Below are 21,040 nucleotides of genomic sequence, written 5' to 3' on the forward strand. Positions count from 1 at the left end.
AAGGCACACTTGCAAACACAGGGAAGTACTGGTCATAAAACCATTGTCAGTTTGAGGCTTGGCTGTGTTCACTGTACTTTGCTGTTCAGTGGTAGGGGGTTTACTACTATTTTTTTTGATTACTTCAATTGATTTCTCACGTTTCTCAGCAAGTGAGTCAAATTAAATACAGTTTTAATTTTTCAGCTCATAGTTGGACATCTAACATGACTATGTTGAAGGTAGCTTAGGTTTATTAATCTAGTTGTATAATCAAAGTTGAACTTGTGGCTCAGTACTACTCCTGTGTTCACAAGCAGCATTATCTGCTACATACACTGTTTTCATTTTCTTCACAGAAAGCTAAGCTGGAAGCAAAATTGCATCAGACAACAGCAGCAGCGGCAGCAGCAGCATCAGCAGTTGGTCCTGTTCACAACTCTGTGCCTTCTAATCCAGTAGCAGCCCCAGGGTTTTTCATTCATCCTTCAGATGTCATTCCACCCACACCAAAAACAACTCCTCTCTTCATGACTCCACCTTTGACTCCACCTAATGAAGCAGTTTCTGCTGTTATTAATGCGGAGCTTGCTCAGCTTTTCCCTGGTTCTGTCATTGACCCCCCAACAGTTAACCTTGCAGCGCATAACAAAAATACAAGCAAGTCTAGAACGGTAATTATTTTCATTATTTTTCTTAGAGGAACAAGATTCTGTAGGCATTACCAGGGTCTTAATTTGTTCTTGAGTGCTAGTAAATACCTCTTTATTTGGGTGAGATGTGAAAATTATATTACTAAATTTAGACAGTATGAAGAGGATTTATGAAAGCGAGATGGTATTGTTATGGTACCTCACATGGTTTCTCTTACTTGCAGTTATTGTAACTGTATAAGGAGTTATTAATCCTTTGAACGTATTTTGATGGTTCATGCTCAAATCTAAATGTAGTGAAGTGTTGTCAAAATTATGCATATTTTAATTGCAAGAGGTTTTCTTACAGTCTTTTGTAAAGAACAGCTCATTATAAATGCATAAATTTTAATGACTTAATTTTACTGATGTTTTTCCACTTCTCAGAATCCACTTGGATCTGGTCTGGCTCTTGCAATATCTCACGCTTCACATTTTCTTCAACCTCCGCCTCATCAGTCAATTATTATAGAGCGAATGCACTCAGGTAAAACCACAATTCCTAATAATGGTTTTGACACATTTTCTAATAAGAAATGGAATATTTTCCAGGGCCTTAAGTAAGCTGCTTAGCTACAGTCTCACTTGGCTTTCCAGAGAAAAAATATTTCTCAGTTTGTGTTCTGTTATATCTGGAAGATTAATACCCAGCATTTGCTGATAGTTCAAAAATCCCAGGGTCTTGAGCAGTATGTTGGATCTCTGGACAGAACAACTGTTCTAAAATAGAGCATAAAAAGCAAAAAAAACCAAATTAAGTTGACGCCAGAATTTTCTTCTCCAAGTGGGCAAACTCTAGTGAGAGTTTCTGAGATTGCGCAGCTATTTTTAGCCTCAAATATATACCTTTTAAACAATACGTAAACAATGTTTGAGCAGTAACATCTCTTCACTGGTTAGCATACACCGGTATTTAGGCAATCCTGTGTTTTTCCTCTAGGAGCAAGAAGATTTGTGACCTTGGATTTTGGAAGACCTATATTACTGACAGATGTCTTGATTCCCACCTGTGGAGATTTGGCTTCTTTGTCAATTGACATCTGGACTTTAGGAGAAGAAGTGGATGGGAGGCGGCTGGTGGTGGCTACCGACATTAGCACACATTCCCTCATTTTACATGACTTGTTGCCACCCCCAGTTTGCAGGTTTATGAAGGTAAAAGGAGGCAAACTGCATACTCTATCTTTGAAACTCTTGATGTTTGTTAGTGTGCAGACTTTCACTTAAGCTATCCTCAGACCAAACTTTAGCTGGCTAAATTTTCTAATGCGTTCTGACTTGATATTTATTTTGCCTGTTTTGTTACAATTGTGTTATAATGCAGTTGCATTTTCTTTCAGATCACTGTTATTGGTCGATATGGCAGCACAAATGCCAGAGCAAAAATCCCATTAGGATTTTACTATGGCCATACCTATATCTTACCCTTTGAAAATGAGCTGAAACTAATGCACGATCCCCTCCGAGGAGAAGGTGAAGCTGCCAATCAGCCTGAAATTGACCAACATCTGGCAATGATGGTTGCGTTGCAAGAAGACATACAGTGCAGGTTAGAAGGAAAAAATTTATCATTTAATTATTTGTTATTGTTTAATGTAAAACACTGGGATATCATAATGTTACAGATCTTTTTTCTTCCCATTATATTCTGCAGACCAATGAAAACTGCCTGTGTTGTAGAGTTGTTACAGTGAATATCTTTATAGCAGTAACAATGACTACACTATTTTTTTTTCAGTATGTGTTTTAACAGTGCATTCAAAATGCTGTTTTCTGGCAGGGTGACTGTCAAATGTATTGCTGTTTGCTAATGTGTATTGAATTGTGTTATTTGAATATTTCCCTGTAGGTACAATTTGGCCTGTCATCGGTTAGAAATCCTTCTGCAGAGTATTGACCTGCCACCACTCAATAGTGCTAACAATGCCCAGTACTTTTTGCGAAAGCCAGACAAGGCAGTAGAAGAAGATAGCAGAGTCTTTTCTGCTTACCAGGATTGCATTCAGCTGCAGCTTCAACTCAACTTGGCTCACCATGCTGTTCAGAGGCTCAAAGTTGCTTTGGGTGCAAGCAGGAAAACACTGAAAGAACAGTCTGATCCGAAAGAGTTGATTCAGATGTCATCAACAGAACAGTTACGCACCATCATTAGATACCTACTGGATACTTTGCTTAGTTTGCTTCATTCTTCCAACGGTTAGTACTTTTTGAGGGTCTGAATTGTCATGTTTTAGAAACAATTTAAAAGTATTTCTATCTCTTTGTACTTTCCTAGATAAATCTTTTAAACTATGTTTAGATGTAGAAATGTAGAATGGTGTTTAAGTTGGAAGAGACCTTAGAGATGGTCTAGTTCCAACACCACCCTGCCATGAGCAGGGACACCTTCCACTAGACAGGTTGCTTAACGCCTCATCTACTATGATTTTAGTAGTTGGTAACATACAGTGTAAAGTTTCACCAGTGGCACCAAGCTGGCCTAACTGCTTCCTGAAAAGGATAGGAAAAGGTGTCAAGATATTTTTCACTTTCCTGTAGTCCTGACTGCATATTCCTTTGTTCAAATAGTCATGTGATTGTTCTGTGGGCTGATTCAGTTTGGTGAAGTAACAAGCTGCTCAGGCAGGATACTCATGTTTTCATAGGTAGAATCACCTTGAGGAAAGATCTGTAAGCTTTGAAGCCTGTGCAATGCTGGACATAGATTAGGCTATTAGAAGTGGGCAGAGGAAGCAGTAATGGCCTCGAGGAGAATGGTGGGGGGGAATTCATAAAATCAGTATCTCTGCTCAGTTCATGATTTTTTAATATCCAGTAAAGATTTTTGTCTCCTAAGCTTGCACTGAAAGAATTCTTGGAGAATTGAAAAGTCTGAGTAGGAGTGCTGGTTAGTTTTGGTTTGGTTTTGGTTTCTTTCTACCTTTTTGTAAATAAAAATGCAGAGCATTTTTCTCTTGATAGGTGTGTCTGTCTTGTAATTTTCTATGCCAGTTTGTTCTTAAGCATGTTGATGGCTTTCTTTTTGCTTTGTGTAGACTCTGGGTGGGTACTTGCACTGACATGGAATTGATTTGGTTTTGTCTAAATGACTTGGTCTTTATGAGTCACCTGCAAATTACCATCTCCCCATGTGTTCCCTCCTTTACTCCTGTGCCTATTAGGCAAATCCTAGTAGTTTTAAAAACTGCTGCTAACTTTTTACTGTGTTTTCAAATCATTGTCTGTTTAAACATAGTTGTTCTCTTTTCTTAAAAGGGCACTCAGTTCCTGTGGTTCTGCAAAGTACTTTTCATGCTCAAGCTTGTGAGGAGTTATTTAAACACCTGTGTATTAGTGGAACCCCAAAGATCCGATTGCATACTGGCCTTCTGCTTGTTCAGCTCTGTGGAGGAGAACGGTGGTGGGGTCAGTTTCTCTCAAACGTACTGCAGGAATTGTACAATTCAGAACAGCTTCTCATTTTCCCACAAGACAGGTAAGGTGTAAGTCTATATTGGTACATTATCTGTGGGTCGCAGAAATAATTGTATTGTTTATAACTTAACATTGGAATTGACAAAATGTGACTGAAGGATTCATATCCATCGTTTTCACTGATTTAGGAAATGGACCCCAAAAATACCATAAATTATAAATGTCTGATTGCAGTTATTTATTGCAAGTATTTGGTGCTTTCACTACAGTAAGTTTCTGGTTTTCCTCACTTGGAGATCTTTGCATACCAAGCAGGATTGCTCCTGAGTGTCAAAAAAGGCCTTCTCCTTTATCAATCTTAAATGTACCCTCATCACAGAGTTGCTCTTCTGAATTTGGAAGTAGGGTTGAGGCTGGAAGGCATGACATTACTGGCATTTATTGCAGAAGATTACACTGAGATAAGAGCAAGCATGTGTAGAATTGAGCACTGAATGTTTGATGTATGGGTTATTTCAGATTATTGATTGAGATCTTTGATAGTGTAAACATTAGGATTTTGTTTTAATCAGGTATATTTGCTTTTCAGTGGCTTTCCGCCTCCTTTGGACATCAACATGCTTTCATATTTTTAAAAAAATTAATTAATTCAAGGTTATAAGAATACATAGATTTAATTCTCTATCCCTGCTATTCAGTAAGGTGTAATAGGAAATAAAATGAGATCTTGTTTCAGGTGTGGAAGGCTCTGCTGTCATCTTGAGGGTGAAAGAGAAAATGTTCACCCTAAAATGCTGAATTAACCTTAAAACAATAGGACGTGAAATCCAATTCACGTGCTGGGCCTCAGCGCTGCTTTCTGTAGCAATCTGTGTCTCGGATGAAAGCCTAGGAGAATATTGTTCTGTAAGGGGTGTTTCAGAATATTACTGAATCTTACAAAGAGATAAAATCTTAAATATGTAAATTTTATTTTTAGGGTCTTCATGTTGCTTTCTTGCATTGGCCAAAGATCGCTTAGCAACAGTGGTGTTTTAGAAAGTTTACTTAATCTTCTGGATAACCTGCTGTCACCACTGCAACCTCATTTACCTGTGCACAGAAGAACTGAAGGTAGCCCTTTAATTTGGGAAACTATTTTCATATTCATTATAAGCTAGAAAATTGAAAGACTAACTCATAGGTTTTGGTGTATTAAAAGAAGAAATTGCTTGTTTACAGTATTTCCAAAACACTGTTGTGTTTCAAAATGTGATGAATCTTCTTGTTCTTTAGGTGGTAGAAAGAGATTCCTCCCCCTTCCCATCTAAATCTGAGCAAAATCTATTTGATTGCTTTCAATTCAGTTAGGAAGCTTTGACAGAGTGGGGGAATAGCTCTAGTGACTTTGGAATTTAACGTTTTGGAAAGACACACCCCTTTTTGGTCATGAGATCCCTTCTAAGTTTCAAACTTTTGAGGTGAAATGCAGATGTGAAGACAAGTTTTTTAGGTGTAGCTACATGGTTTCTGCAAGCTACATGGAGTTTGGGGTTTTTTTTGTGATCAGGAGGAATTCACATATTTTTGACTCTAAAAAAATTCTCTGCACTCAATTTTCCTTAAATGTTTTCTTAACTGCCCTAAGGTTGAAGCAAATTAATACTTTTGAAAGCATCACACTCTAGGCTACTTCATTTGTTTTGTACGTGTAGCGGAGCATCATGGAAGATACGTTGTTTAAAATTCTTAGCCTTGTGAGGTCTGTACATGCCAGCTGAGACTCTGTCCTTAGTTTTACTGTCTCCTGATGTAAACAAACCTACAGCTCGTGTCAGAAGCTGTCCTATAGCTTCCCACTGCTCTCCCATGTACTTTTGCTATCATGGCCATATCCTGCTATAGTCTCTAACTAGTCTGAGGCAAACCCAAGCTTACATCTCCTCTACCTCTGTTTGCGCTCTCCCCACAGCTTCCAATTCCTTTCATAGCTCTTGCCTTACTAGTTGTCCTCATGGAGGACTTTAGGAAGCAGAAGTAACTGATACTTCAGAGCTTTAATTGCTGGTCTTCCAGCTTCCTTCCTCCTGGACAGTGCAGGTGAGTACTAGGGCAATATTATGTATGGTGGAAGCATCAGGTATGGCAGAAGAAATTCCTGTTTGAGAACTGTCACACATAACTGAGGGTCAAAGGGTGAAAACTTGCTGGGAGAAAAGTCACAAAACAAAGGACAATCAGAGCAAGAGGTGAGTGTTGTGGGTGGAGAGAAGCTGTAAACTTAGAGGCAGAGAGGGGGAAAAAGGAATAAGCAAGGTACTTGGAAGTAGGGAGAGAAGTTGAGAATTTTGATTTATGGTTGTTGTGAGATATGAAAAGAAATGCTTTTGTTTAAAGTGTGAAAAGGTATGTACCTTACTCTGCAGCAGGCTCCTTTCTTTTTATTCTGCCAACCAAAAAGGTGTGTAGCAGTTACCACTGCTGCTCGCTTCTGTTCTTGCAATTTAGTCTGTGGTTCCTGTTATGGATCTGTTTGGGTCTTCCTCTGCCTGCTTGGGGTGCACTGCTTTCTATCAGAGTGTCATCAGAAAACTAGAATTAACAAGTCAGGCTGCATCCTATTGCTTGGGCACCAGCAACATGATTTTGGACAAATTATTTCTGTGCCTTAGTTTTCTTGTTTGATCGGGACTTAATAATAGTTTGAGTTAATTAGACTTTTTTGAGGTCAGTGCATGAAAAGCAATGTGGGTCAGCAAGGTACAAAGATACAAAAATGTGTGTTTAACCTCTGGTGCTGATGTCTTTGTTGTATTGACTTTGTGTAGAGGTATGCCATTTGCACAGTGACTGTGATTAAGTGGTCATTAGTTGTAGGTTTCTGCTCTTTATTGATCACTCATGAGTTGACTCTGGAACTGTTGATTTAGATTTGTCCATTCGGAGAAAGATTTTTCTTGAATGATGTGCAGGATCCATTTTTTTCCCTTCTACCCATTCAAAAATTCAGCATTTGAAGTGAGAGATTGAAATAGGCAATAGCCAGCATGGTTAGTCTTGTCCCAACTCAGTCTTCCCTTTCCTGCATCTTACTCAAATGGCTAGTGAAATATGTGTGAAGTTTGTTGTGGCTTCATAACTTTATTAAGACTCTCAAACGTATTTATTTTGAAGGAGTTTTAGACATTCCCATGATCAGCTGGGTGGTAATGCTGGTGTCCAGACTACTGGATTATGTAGCTACTGTTGAAGATGAAGCAGCCACAACCAAGAAGCCTCTGAATGGAAAAGAGAGAGACCGATTTTTAACAGGTATATCACACTTACTATCAAAACTTGCTTCTGTGGGTGTTGCTTTGAGAGTTGTTCAAATATTAAAAATGTATTTTCAATTCACTTGAAAAAGCCGAGATTTTAAAAATGGATGTTGTGATTATTTTGTTTGCACTCTTGTCTGCTTCTTTGCTTGCCCTTCTCAATAGAAATACAATCTCTTTCATTTTTTTTAAAGTGAAAAATGCAGGATTGATTTTAGTGTGGAAAATACCTGTATATCCTATGGCTATGAACTTTACAATTGAGAGTACTCCATGCTGAGATACTTTGTATTGTTAGAAAGGGCAACAGTATGAGGTGCTGGAGCAGGTCCAGAGAAGAGCAACAAGACTGGTGAAGTGACTGGAGCACAAGTCCTATGGGGAAAGGCTGAGGGAGCTGGGGGTGTTTAGCCGGGAGAAGAGGAGGCTCAGAGGTGACCTCATCACTGTCTAGAACTACCTGAAGGGAAGTTCTAGCCAGGTGAGGGTTGGTCTCTTCTCCCAGGCACTCAGCAATAGGACAAGGGGGCACGGACTCAAGCTCTGCCAAGGGAAATTTAAGTTGGAGATCAGAAACAAATTCTTTCCAGAGAGAGTAATCAGGCATTGGAATGGGCTGCCCAGAGAGGGGGTGGATTCCCCATCCCTGGAGATTTTTAAACTGAGATTGGATGTGGCACTGAGTGCCATGATCTGGTAAACGGACTGGAGTTGGACCAAGGGTTGGACTTGATGATCTTGGAGGTCTTTTCCAACCCAATTGATTTTATGATTCTATGACTTCGTAACTGTGTTGGTATTTCTATCCGGTATTTTGGCTTATTGTTAGTGTGTTAATTAGGTACAGTTTTCTTTGAACATCTTTTCTAAAAATGAAAACTGGAAAGTTTTTATACTATGAAACTGTTCAAGTATTTTTACGTAGGACAGTCTTGCTTACCTCCATATATGTTTTAGGAATAATGAAAACTGGATGGTACTAGTGCATTTTAAAATCACAATGAAATATTACTGTCAGGAGTTGAGTAATGCTGGGAGAGTTAGACTTTGCTTGTTTTGTTAGTATTTAGTTTATTGAGATGCTAACCTTTGCTGAAACACAAAGGGTTTTCTCTGGAGTTGTGAGGTTTAATGAGATGGATTAATATATACCTTTTTCCATTTCTATTAGGAAACCAGTGGAGTTTTATAAACAACAGCCTTCACACTCAGAGTCTGAGCAGATCTACCAAAGGCAACAGTAGCCTAGACAGGCTGTATTCCCGAAAGATCCGAAAGCAGCTCGTGCATCATAAACAGGTGACTTCCAGCACGGTAGTGGCTATTTTCACATAAGTATTTCTCATTTACCGATGTGTCATTTCTAAAAGGAACAGCTTTGGCCTTGGGACTCATTCAGCCTTGCTTTTGCATAGGTCTGGTTCTGTAGCTAAAGGCTGCCTAACTTCTTTGACATTCGTCTTGAACCGTGGGGCACGGGATCTGCTGGAAGAACAAATGTTGGAGTGTTCTTTTGCACTCTGTGGCCCATACTGGACAATAAATATAATGTGCTTTCTAAATATAAGTACACCTGTGTGCAAGCACCTAAGCTGTGATTTAAAACTATTTTAAAAGCTCAAGTTAAAATTTGAACTAAAGATTGCTATCATATGAACGTACTGATCCTTTTAACATCTTATTGCTTAAATTTTCATTTATTCCTATTAACATTTTCTTTTAGCAACTTAACTTATTAAAAGCAAAACAGAAGGCTTTGGTGGAACAGATGGAAAAAGAGAAAATACAAAGCAACAAAGGATCATCATACAAACTTTTAGTAGAACAGGCAAAACTAAAGCAGGCTACTTCAAAGGTATGATTGTAACTGACTTCTTGTCCTTTGCGTGAAAAGACCTGTTCCTGCAAAGTCATTTTGTCCTACTTGACCTTATTGTAAAAAGTTGTTTCATCATGGCTGATATCAAGTATATTCTAATACTGAGAACAGCAGCCATCTGGAAACTTACTGTTCTGTGAAAAATAGTTTATCGTTCTACAGGGGTTTTTTAAGTAGTCACGGCCAAAATCACTAATAAACTTGTAGCTTTGGGAATGCCAGTCATGTCATTAAACTTTGGATTACATACACCAATAGAAACATAAAACACTATTTCATATGGCTAACTTTTATGCATGATGCTCTTCTGGATGCTTTTCTGGTTGAGTAATCACAAAATAATCATGCCTATGTCAGTCTCCCCAAACTTATACATATGACTTTTGAGAAAGTTCAGAAAACATTCTCACAAACTTCTTAGCTTCCTAAAAGTTCTTAACTTGTGGCAGCTTGCAGCCAACCCCAGATACTGAGAGTGGATGTAGTAGTTAAAGAATTATTTGGATTATGAGATGAGGTGCTGAAATTTAGGGGTTTCTGGAGATGACAACATGCACTTTGCAGGGAACACAAAAAAATATGTAAATCTTTCTAGCTACCAAACTTAGGTACCTCTTTAAATATTTACTCTCTAGTTTCAGAAGTACTCATGTCTTTTAGGATGACTGAAAGTAGGTCTGTGAAAAGAGATTATAGAATGTTGCACCTTACAGGTAATGTAAAGGAAAATCTTAAAACAATTTCCAGTAAGATGGAAAAATAGTAAATTAAACACTGTCATAAAAATAAAGCCCTAAATTTTCACTAACCGTGCTTGTCATGTGCTGTTCTTTGCTGCACTGTCTTCTGCTTTATTCCAGCAGGTTATATCAAGGGGGGCTGCTCCACTTGTGGCCTGCTTGAGACATCTTTAGATGAGTCACTGGCTGAACTATACTGTCCAGCTGTTTAAGTTTCACTTTATAGCAGCCATGTTGCATCAAAAAAACATATTGAACTGAAGAGCTTTCCCCTTGCAGTTTCTTAACTTCTGGTTACAGTATTACTATACACTTGATAATTGCATTTCATGCAGTTTTTGCTATTTCATCTACTAATCACTTTCAGTTATGTCAAGCTTTTAGTTGACTTAAAACATGTGCTCCGTTTAGGAGAAAGCTGAAAACCTTTGTGTGTTAGTAAATAGCTCTTTCTTTAGTCTACTTCAGTAGCTCCTACTTAAGTGAGACTCTAAGAGGTATTTGTGTTGTCTAATAACTGTTAGTGCAGCTGATACAATGAGCTGAGCTGCTAAATGTATGCCCTAGGTGCATGAGGGGATTAATAAAAGCACCTTCCTTTCTCTGTTCAGTTTGTAGGCCCTCTATCAAAAGGGTTGTAGTTTAGAACCCTGATCCACTATCAGACTAATTCAGTTTGTGGTGGCTAGTGCCCATTTTGTGCCATGGAAGTATCAAGAAACTTAGAAATTATTCATGGTTTATCTAATGTGATAAACTGACAAGTCAGTGCTCTTGTAGGGATAAACTTCCATATTAGCTATTTTTATATGCAGTTTGCTTTGTGAGCATTGTAGCTTTATGTACAGATGTGGAAATATGAAAGAAATTTCTAAAATACATATTTGCAATATGTTTTATGGCAAACATAAAGGTTTAACTGGAACTTCTGCAGAACTGGATTTGGTTTTGAGTTTGTCACCTGAGATACCATGCTGCCAAAACAAATTTGTGCCAATAAAGCCTTAATTCAATTTCAGATTCTCATATATTTTTAGACTTTCTTTTATTTTCCTAAGAAATTTTACAGTTACTGTTATTGCTGTCTCACTGCTTTACAGGGAAAATATTTAGAGCTTAGTTTTAAAATGTAACTGTTCAAATTTAATTTCTGCAGCACTTCAAGGACTTAATACGCTTGCGCAGAACTGCAGAGTGGCCTCGTTCTTCTCTAGATACAGAAGTATCAACAACAAAGGAAACTCCAGAAATTGAACCACTGCCATTTACACTGGCACATGAACGTTGTATTTCTGTAGTGCAAAAGCTGGCCCTCTTTCTCTTGTCCATGGATTTTACTTGTCATGCGGATTTACTTCTATTTGTTTGTAAGGTAAACAGAACATGGAACTTCACTCTCTAGTGATGACTTTAAGTTAATTCTCTTTTACTGCTTTTTGCTTGCTTGATGGTAAAAATTTGCTGCAGCATTAAAATTTGAAGTAATTTCTGGTGAGGAAGTTTTTTCTGATCTGTCCGTTTTTGTGTGACTTAGAATAGGATGGCTTCAAAATTGCATGGAAAAATTAACTTAAAAAAATACATTCATATAATTACACTTGTAAAATTCTAAAATTTGAGCTGGTAAAAATACCTGTTTTTCTTGTATGAAAAGTCTAATAATCATAGAAATTAAAGCTATTTTATACTTTGATAGGGTTAAATATGAATAGGCATCATATGTTTTTTGTAGGTTCTTGCTAGAATTGCAAATGCTACAAGACCAACAATTCATTTATGTGAGATTGTAAATGAGACTCAGTTGGAACGATTATTGCTGCTTCTTGTTGGAACTGACTTTAACAGAGGAGACATCTCTTGGGGAGGAGCATGGGCTCAGTATTCTCTGACTTGTATGCTACAGGATATTCTGGCAGGTTTGTTTTAAGTTCATATTTTTCAGAATGTATGTTGCATTGAATCTTTCTTCTTTTAATGTTTGATGGATTTCTTTATTAGTATGTTAGAATCTGCTGACTCAATTAAGACCATAAAAAAAGCCAGAAGCAAATAATAAAATTTAACTTAATGTGTAAAAATGCAATTTAAAATTGCAATTACAGCCAATCCTGAATTAGTGACTTGTGCTTTGAAAAGGTCAGATTTGTGAGAGCCTGATTATTTGAAAATTATTCAGAACTCCTCATCTTGAGGAAGTAGCCCCTAGATAATTTAGAGTTAGATGAAGAAAAACAGTTAGCCTAGACACTGGGATGTTAAGTTGTAACTGGAATAAAGCTTGAAATGAAGTTGTCTGCTTAATTTAATACCCAGGAGAGCTGTTGGCCCCTATAGCAGCTGAAGCTATGGAGGAAAGTGCTTTGGGGGAAGATGCTGGAGCTTCGGCTGGGGACTCTGATGACTCTCTCCAGCAGTCCACTGTTCAGTTGGTGGAGACAATAGATGAGCCTTTGACACATGACATCACAGGTAAATTATTCCATAATCTTGATGTGTGTGTATATATATCTGTCAAGATACTAGTAAACGATTTTTTGGTGATAGGATAATTAGTTTCTGATAATATAGGCAGATTATGAACAATTTTATTATAAGTAAAAAAGGATTATTTTTGCCATTATATTTAAAAAGGCAACTTGATTGCATTTATTAACTTTTTCAACCAGCCTTAAGTGTACTCGTTAAGTGTATGATACATCCGTGTTTGAAAATTTTTACTTGATGGTGTTAATACTCCTTTAATCAATCAAAGGTGCTCCACCTCTGTCATCCTTGGAAAAAGATAAGGACATTGATCTTGAATTACTGCAAGATCTGATGGAAGTTGATATTGATCCTTTGGATATTGATTTAGAAAAAGATCCCCTTGCAGCCAAAGTCTTCAAGGTATGTCATACCTGAGCTTTCAAGATAACCTTTATATGTGAAATATAAAAACCCTTTCTCTCTTACTCTGCTTCAATAGTGATAGTTGATGTCCTAGACTTGCTTTGAGTTTTTTATAAGTGTTTAATGGAGAATGACAGGAAAGAATGTAAAGATTGTTCAGCCTCAGTTGACCACAAAATGTCTTGCTTTTGGCATGAAGATTGCTGTATAAAGAAGAGGTTCTGAGTTTACTCGTACTTTAGCACATGTTAAAGTCAACAAAAGCATAATATGAAAGAAATTAAGATCCAGTCTTATCCTTTCTTTTTAAGAATAGGGTGCCCATCACTACTGCAGTTGATCTTAGAAGTTTATACTGCTAGTGTTGTGTTTAAAAAAGGAAGTTAGCAGTGGCTGGTGCTCAGACTGGCTCTAGACTACAAAGAGAAGCAGCTAACTCCCAAAATATTTTCACTACGGAACAACAAAATTACTAAAGGCTTTCATACTTAACACAAGGGATAACCAAATCAGAGGCAGTACAATAGCATTTAGATATAATAGCATATGTATTGTCAATATGGGTTAAAACCCAAAAATATTTAGGCTGTAAAGAAACACAGCTGTTCATAATGAAATATCAAGTCTCTTCTGTCTGTTCATAAGGATGACGTTTGGAGCTTTTTCATGCCTCTCACTATTGACTTAAACCTGTAGTCTCATTTGAATTAATCTTAAATTACCTGTCTCACCACTTGCTCAGAAAACACTGATTTTGTTTTCTGTATTTTCTTGAATGTCCTTCCACTGATTTATGTATCCTGTAAAGATTTTTTTCTTTAAATCTCACTCAACCACTAAAAATCACATTTACTCTTTAATATTTGTTACTGATGTTTCCTGCCTTCTTTGTTGTGCTGTCATTTCATGTGGCAGTACTACTTAATCCACTTTAACTACAAATACCTTCATGATCTTATTGCCTGATTTGATGTCCTCTAAAAACCAGCATAAAAGCACTTCTTCGTTCTTAATCCTTCTTTATATTTGCTTCTGTGTCTGTAAAATGACAGTTGATATCGGATGTTGCCATAAAAATGATAGGCATACACAGATTGCCTTCATGCAGTGTTACATTGCTTTCTTTCTTGTGATGCATATGCCGTCTTAGTGTCTTAAATTATGACACAAGTAGAGACTGTTCAACTCTTTTTTTTGCAGAGCCAGTACAAATAGTCCCTGAGCCTCACTGAGGCTTCAAGGTACTTCAATAGTACAGTTAGTAGTATAGTATTCTGTCTTGATAAATAACTCCTCAAAATATCTGTGTGATACTCTACTTCCAAACTTACAATATGGTAGAAATGTATGAATAAAAACTGATGATAACATTTTCAAATTGGCTGCTTGAATCTTTGAGACAGCTAACTGCCTTGCTGGATTTTGACAATCACTAAGGATTCAGAGGCTTATACTGCAATAAGAATTGAAACAAAATTTTCTAAAGCTATTGGATCCAATCTTCTGGGTTTAATTTTTTATAGCTTCAGTTTTTGTTGTTAGCCATTAAAAGCTTTTGGCAGTCTAAAGAGATGGTGTTTATTTTTTTCCTTTGTTTTTTTTTTCTTTGTTTGCTTTTTAAGCCTATAAGCAGCACCTGGTATGATTACTGGGGTGCCGAATATGGCACCTACAATTACAATCCTTACATCGGAGGTGTTGGAATTCCAGTTGCAAAACCACCGGTAACTACAGAGAAAAATGGATCACAAACTGTCAGCATTTCAGTCTCTCAAGGTAAGCAATGAACTAAAGTTCCGTTCAGGGCCTCTTTTCTGTAATACTGTATTTGGGATTTTAGCACATCACACTGTTTGCACAATCTCTGTCTATCGAGTGTAAAGAACTAAATTTTCCATGTGCCACAGTTTTTTCCTGTGGTAACTGAGAGAATATGATGTGAAAATTATATTTAAAACAGCCCAATGTAGCAGAAAATGTTATTTTCTAATATTATGAATGTACTTACAGGCAGTCTTAAATCTTCCCTGTTTTTCCAGGAAATTTTGGAATCTCTTTTCTAGCTGACTCTACCCTTAAGGAATGAAGTGGCACATTTGTTTATTTTGAAGGAGCACAACTGAACTGGGGCAGTAGATCTTTCCCCTGATACACTGGGGGAAAACAACTTTTTGGTTCTTGTTTGAGAGCTATTGCCCTAGGAAAAACAAACACAGATTTACTCATGTGTGATGTTAAAGTGACTGTGAAAAGAAATAAGTCTGGGCTTCATAGAAATTCAGTGTTTTATTAATTACGTGTTTCAGGTTTATAAGAATCTTATGTTCAGTTCAGAGCGTAAGTTTCTACAGTCTGCTTCCATCATACATAAAAGTCAGTCTTCTGTTAAGGGATACTGAGATGTTTTCAGTTTACTGTGTACTGTATATCTATATTGCTTGCACAAAAAGAGTAACTAACTATATATGTCCATGATATAAATCAGTTTTACCCTATTTGTTGCCTTGTGTAGCTTTAGATGCACGTCTAGAAGTTGGACTTGAGCAGCAGGCTGAGCTGATGCTGAAAATGATGTCCACGCTGGAGGCTGATTCCATTCTACAAGCATTAACAAACACATCTCCTACATGTAACTACATGTTGGCAAATCATTCTCTTCACATAATGATCATGATACTTTGAAATTTGTACTAATTTTTTCTGCAGTCATTTAGAAAAAGTTGTATTTGGCTTGAATTTTCTTGTTAGGCAGAGCTCTAGAGATAGTTGTTTATTCAGATTTTGGAATTACGTATATGCCTCTATTTAAGACATTTTGTAAAACTGGTCAAATAGGCATGATTTATATATATAGGCTTTATACTGCAGTGGAGGGAAAGTTTTCATTTTCTGATATAGGTGCAAGAGAATGTTAAGTTTTCTGTGTGAAGTTTCATTTTTGCTGTTTGAAAGCTGCTTTGCACCAGTTTCACCTATTCAGTGATGAAAGTGAAAATATTTGAATCCAATTTTGAACTCAGCTGTTCAGTAAAGCTTTATCTTTGTTTTAAAAACACTCGTAGAGTGGTTTACTTTTGAACTTTTTTTCAGTGAGTTGTGCTGCCCATCTGGTTAAAATGTGTTTCTTTGTAGCCCTCTGTGGTCAGCATGTGGTCAGTGGTTGAATATCTGGGGATTGAGTAGGTTTAGTGACATCCTCAGCCTTTAATTCTCTGAACTTCATTATTGTCTGCACTAGTTGTGCCATAATGAATGAGAGATGTTCTAATTATTTGTCTTACCATTGTGTTATCAGGACACTGCTATAATACATGTTTAGCAACAACTGTGAAAATATATTTGTGTGGACTTACTTTCCAAACAGTTTTGGTGAAGATAGAGATGTGTGATATTCAAGTACGCCTTTCACAATATGGTAGTCAGTAGTCCAACTCAACCAAACACTACACTGAAGATGTTCTTGTAAATTTTAAAATAAGTGTATTTCCCTTAAGTATAAAATGCAAGGAGCTAATAGCGAAATTAGTTTTGCAACTTTTTAAAATAATTCATGGGGGATGGTACCTTGTTTTTTTCTAGTAACACAATCTCCTAGTGGAACAGATGATTCATTGCTTAGAGGATTACATGCTGCTAACCAAAATGCCCAGCTGATTGTGCAATTGTCGTCTATACCTATGCTGAGTGCGTGTTTCAACAAACTCTTTTCCATGCTACAAGTCCACCATGTTCAGGTATAGAATTTTGAACTTCAAAATATTTTAATAGTGTTTCTCTCTAAATTTGAAAGTTGTTTTCCTATACTTCTTGCTACTTAGGATTCAGGTAACCTGTTATGTACATTATTGCTCATGAATCTTTCATGGACAGCAGTAACAATAATGTTATAGGCAAGCTGCTGAAAGCTTTTATCAAAGAGGACGTTTCTTGTTGCAGTGAAAATGTGGGTATACATTTTCGTATTTCACAAGTCTGTATATTCACTGAATGACAATTATTAGCTTATTAATGAGAAGTGTTGCTAAGTGTGCAGTCTCCATTTGTGGAGGTTTTCAAATCTGGTTGAATAAACCCTCAAGCAACCCAGTCTGATGTTTTCTTTGTCCTTTCTTTGAGCAGAAGAGTGGATTGGATAACTTCCAAAGCTCCCTTCCAATCTGAATCACCCAATGATCCTATGAATTAAATTTAAAAGTTCGATTTTTGAAAAGTCATTGGTTTAGCAATGCTTTTCTTGATTCAAACAAAGGAATGCCATGCACGTTGTATATAAATGGTTAGATGCCTGCCTGCCCCTTTATACTTTAATAGAGTAGCTGACTCTATCCCTCAGTTGTTCTTTAAATATCTCATCCAAAATACAGTTTGTAGTATAAATTACCTTGATGCATCCCCAGAATATCTAACAAGTTGTTTTCCTCAAGGGAATTGTTCAGAGTGTGCATCAGTGTCTCCGAGGTTCCCCATTAAATAAAAGGGCCTTTTGAATAAATTTGGTTGACTGGGAACCCTCACTTTAATAACACTCCAAAAGCTTACATGCAAAAGAGGCTTAGAGGTGACCTCATCACTGTCTAGAACTACCTGAAGGACAGTTCTAGCCAGGTGGGGGTTGGTCTCTTCTCCCAGGCACTCAGCAATAGAACAAGGGGCACGGGCTCAAGCTCTGCCGGGGGAAATTTCAGTTGGAGATCAGAAACAAATTCTTTCCAGAGAGAGTAATCAGGCATTGGAATGGGCTGCCCAGAGAGGTGGTGGATTCACCATCCCTGGAGGTTTTTAAGGTGAGATTGGACATGGCACTGAGTGCCATGATCTGGTAAAGGGACTGGAGTTGGACCAAGGGTTGGACTTGATGATCTTGGAGGTCTTTTCCAACCCAATCGATTCCATGATTCTATGATTCTAAACCAGTGTTACAGTTGTAAGGTTACGATAATGATACTGCTGAGCAGTGTGTGAAGCTGCTTTTTTCAACACAAGTTTGAAGAAACTTCTTAAGAGAAACTTGAATATGTTTGGAAGAAATGAATTAAAGCATCACAGAAGCATTTGCTAGTTATGCTGAATTTACCTTGAATATTATGTTTAGCAGAATTTTCAAGTCCAGCAAAGGAAAGTGTGCGTGTTATCAGTGGAACAGTAGCAGCTGAGACTGTGGATAAGGCTTTTAAAATTGAAACTTTCATGCTCTGAGGTTTTGGGTTCGGTCTCATGATGGGGTTTGTTTGCTTTTTTCCAGCTTGAATCCCTATTACAGCTATGGCTCACATTAAGCCTGAATTCCAGCTCCTCTGGAAGTAAAGATAGCGGCGCTGATATTTTCCTTTATAATGCTAACCGAATACCTGTCATTTCCCTGAACCAAGGTAAAATATAGTAAATAGCAGAAATAAGTTTGTTTTCTCTTTTTTTTTCTTTTAAGTACTCAATTTTTGCTAATAAGAAAAAAGTATTACAGTAAGTATTTTTAATAAGATCAGTGTTGGGATAATTTATGTGTTCTTACTAAAGAACTGTTGAGGTCATTGTCATCTTAACTTGAAAAATATGTTGCTATTGTTTAACTAAGGGCTGATTTGTTGAATTTGCATAATCACCTTAGAAATTAAATAGTAAAATTTGTGATTCTTAACTGCTTTATTCCCAAGAGGACTCTTTAAATTACATTTCTTAGTATAAGATAAACTGTGCAACTTTGTGCACTTTTCTGACAAATTTCATCTGCTTGTATACTGTTCTATGATCCCTCTCTTAAGAAAGGGGTTAGTGGAGTGTGGAAACCCTATTACTTTTTAGTATCATACTACTAATCTGGTACATAGCCATGCTGAACTGGGTTTTTTTCTATAATATGTTACTCTCTATAGTTGTGGCAACTTGTGATGATAATCCAAAATATTAATGCCTGACATAATGAACCCATTACACTGACTTCCATGAGAGCATTTTGAAACCAGTTTCTTTGCCTCATTGTTTTTGAGATGTCAGGGTCTGGGCACTGTACAAAGTTCTGTGAGCCAGTTCTGTTAAATGTTGGTGAGGCTTCTTTTCCTAATTTCCAGGAACAATAGTTGTCAAAACAAAATAAATGCAGGGAACAATAATATTAATAACAATACTAAATATAGCATCTTACAGTAAAAATAAGAAATCTGTAGTAATACCCTGAAGATTAAAGCTTGGGAAAACCTGTTTTTTCTTACAGCTTCAGTAACCAGCTTCCTGTCAGTTCTGGCATGGTATCCTAACACCTTACTCCGGACGTGGTGCCTTGCGCTTCACAGCCTAACACTCATGACAAATATGCAGCTTAATGGTAAGTTTAGGTGTGGGTTTGGTTTTTTTTTTTAAAGTTGCCTGTTTAGTGATGTAAAATGACTGTTGATTCCCATCCATAAGACTGCCAGAACACTTCTTTTGTCATATAAGTACTCTTTTTGGTTCTCCATAACCTGAAACTTTCCAAGAGTGAACTCCTTGAATTGCTTGTACCATAGGAAACAGAAAACCCTCCTGCCGGAAGGAAATGCCATTTTAAGTAAGTTGGCAGTGTCTTCTGAAACTGCATTTTAGGACTAGAGTTGGACTCGGTGATCCTTATGGGTCCCTTCCAACTCAGAATATTCTGTGATTCTAATGATCACTGGAAATTGGCTTTGGAGTATGGGAAGAAGTTGCAGAGAGGAAGGATTGATGTACTATGAGAGAGATTTGTGTTTTTCTGGTGTAGTAGGAATATTTTTGTAAATATGCAGGCTCTAGTCACTGCTTATGTGAAGCTCTCTGAAAATAAGCACCCAGAGCTGAATCTATTAAAAAAGAAATCCAGCCATTTCATTTCCCTATGCACACCAGCTTATCTCACATTCTCTATATTGCTCCAGAGCACACTAGAAAAAACATTGCTTTGTGAATGAGGTTTTGACACAAGACTGGTAGAAATAAAAGGAAATAACTTTTCAGTGAAGAAATTGAGGTTCTATATGGCTCACTATCATAGGGCAGCTGTCATAAGGCAAGCTTGGTGACCTTGTCCTCAAGGCTAAAGAAAATACCAAATAGGGAGAAAGTGGACACTGGAATGTTTTAAAACCTACGTGTTAGATCATGTTTAGTTTTGTTTTCCCTCTAAGTATATGACTATAGACAGTAATTGTAGAAGAAAGAAGATATGAGCTACCTAAAGATCACACTCCCATGAAGCAATTTGCCATCCTGGCATGAGACAGTTATTCTCCAGAATTTTCATCAAAGATGCTTAGGAACCTTTTTTTCATGTTTGCCATTTCAAATCATTGACTTTAGGATGCACTTTTTTGTAAAAATTGTTTTGCTTTCTGTCCCTTTTCTGTTATATTATTTAGAAATCAGTCTCACAAAAATCTGCTGATATTTTTGCTATTAAGTGGAGCTGTGAGTAACTTCATGAAAGAGACTTAATTAATATCCACAAATTGAGATCCTCATCTGATTCTTGGTATCTGAGAATGGAATGTGGGCAGATTTGTAGGATAACCATGCCTGCATTTATCAAGCACATGTATTGTCAACACTCCAGTTGTGACTAGACCGGCGTTCTCCAGTATTTGTGCTGTATCACTGAGATCGTATGTGAATCTCTTCCAGATTGTGGGAGGCCAGGTGGTGTGTTCTGACAGCTGGGTGTTTGCAGGAGTTTCTTTGGTAATTGCCTGAGATCAGCAGGTGGTGATGTGAATAAAGGGCTGCTCAGAAGCAACCACTGTGATCCATTGCAGGCACACATCACCATGTGAACATGGTTGTGGAGTTTTGTGTATATACTATTGTGAGCCCAAGGTTGGGATTGAGCTGGAAAGGGTTGGAGATGCAAATTTGATGGAGGGTAAAGGATAAGGTTAAAACTGTGTCTCCTTTCATACCTGTGTGTGGATTAACACAGCTGTATATCCCATAACTGCCCCTTTTCCTATGCTCACTGATGGAACAAGGAACTAAGCAGGTATAAACACCCATCAGATCACTTCTATGCCAGGATTCCTCAGCAGCTAATAATTCAACATAAGGTTCTTTCTCAATGGCACCGAGTTGTCACATCTAAAGAGTGATATAATCTGTTCTCAGTTCTTGACTATTGAAGGTGAAATCCATCAGAGTACTTCTCCAGTC

At 37.3% G+C, this 21,040-nt stretch overlaps 1 protein-coding gene across 4 annotated transcripts in view; it reads left to right on the forward strand.

Annotated features, from left to right (window-relative positions):
* Nucleotides 1-21,040, forward strand: part of BIRC6 (baculoviral IAP repeat containing 6) — a 175,464-nt gene that overhangs the window by 61,227 nt on the left and 93,197 nt on the right. For 3 of the 4 annotated variants that reach the window (XM_071575748.1, XM_071575765.1, XM_071575757.1), the window contains exons 25-43: nt 339-653; nt 1,059-1,158; nt 1,612-1,826; nt 2,012-2,220; nt 2,521-2,867; nt 3,927-4,146; nt 5,065-5,198; nt 7,239-7,376; nt 8,553-8,680; nt 9,105-9,236; nt 11,157-11,372; nt 11,733-11,916; nt 12,314-12,469; nt 12,753-12,886; nt 14,512-14,665; nt 15,402-15,518; nt 16,469-16,623; nt 18,132-18,258; nt 19,098-19,208. In XM_071575748.1, the coding sequence (XP_071431849.1) occupies nt 339-653; nt 1,059-1,158; nt 1,612-1,826; nt 2,012-2,220; nt 2,521-2,867; nt 3,927-4,146; nt 5,065-5,198; nt 7,239-7,376; nt 8,553-8,680; nt 9,105-9,236; nt 11,157-11,372; nt 11,733-11,916; nt 12,314-12,469; nt 12,753-12,886; nt 14,512-14,665; nt 15,402-15,518; nt 16,469-16,623; nt 18,132-18,258; nt 19,098-19,208 (3,292 nt within the window). The remainder of the gene's footprint in view (nt 1-338; nt 654-1,058; nt 1,159-1,611; nt 1,827-2,011; nt 2,221-2,520; nt 2,868-3,926; nt 4,147-5,064; nt 5,199-7,238; nt 7,377-8,552; nt 8,681-9,104; nt 9,237-11,156; nt 11,373-11,732; nt 11,917-12,313; nt 12,470-12,752; nt 12,887-14,511; nt 14,666-15,401; nt 15,519-16,468; nt 16,624-18,131; nt 18,259-19,097; nt 19,209-21,040) is intronic. The other variant, XM_071575775.1, reaches the window with a different exon arrangement.

The sequence above is a fragment of the Pithys albifrons genome, chromosome 2 (assembly GCF_047495875.1).
Source record: "Pithys albifrons albifrons isolate INPA30051 chromosome 2, PitAlb_v1, whole genome shotgun sequence".
Classification (NCBI taxonomy): domain Eukaryota; kingdom Metazoa; phylum Chordata; class Aves; order Passeriformes; family Thamnophilidae; genus Pithys; species Pithys albifrons.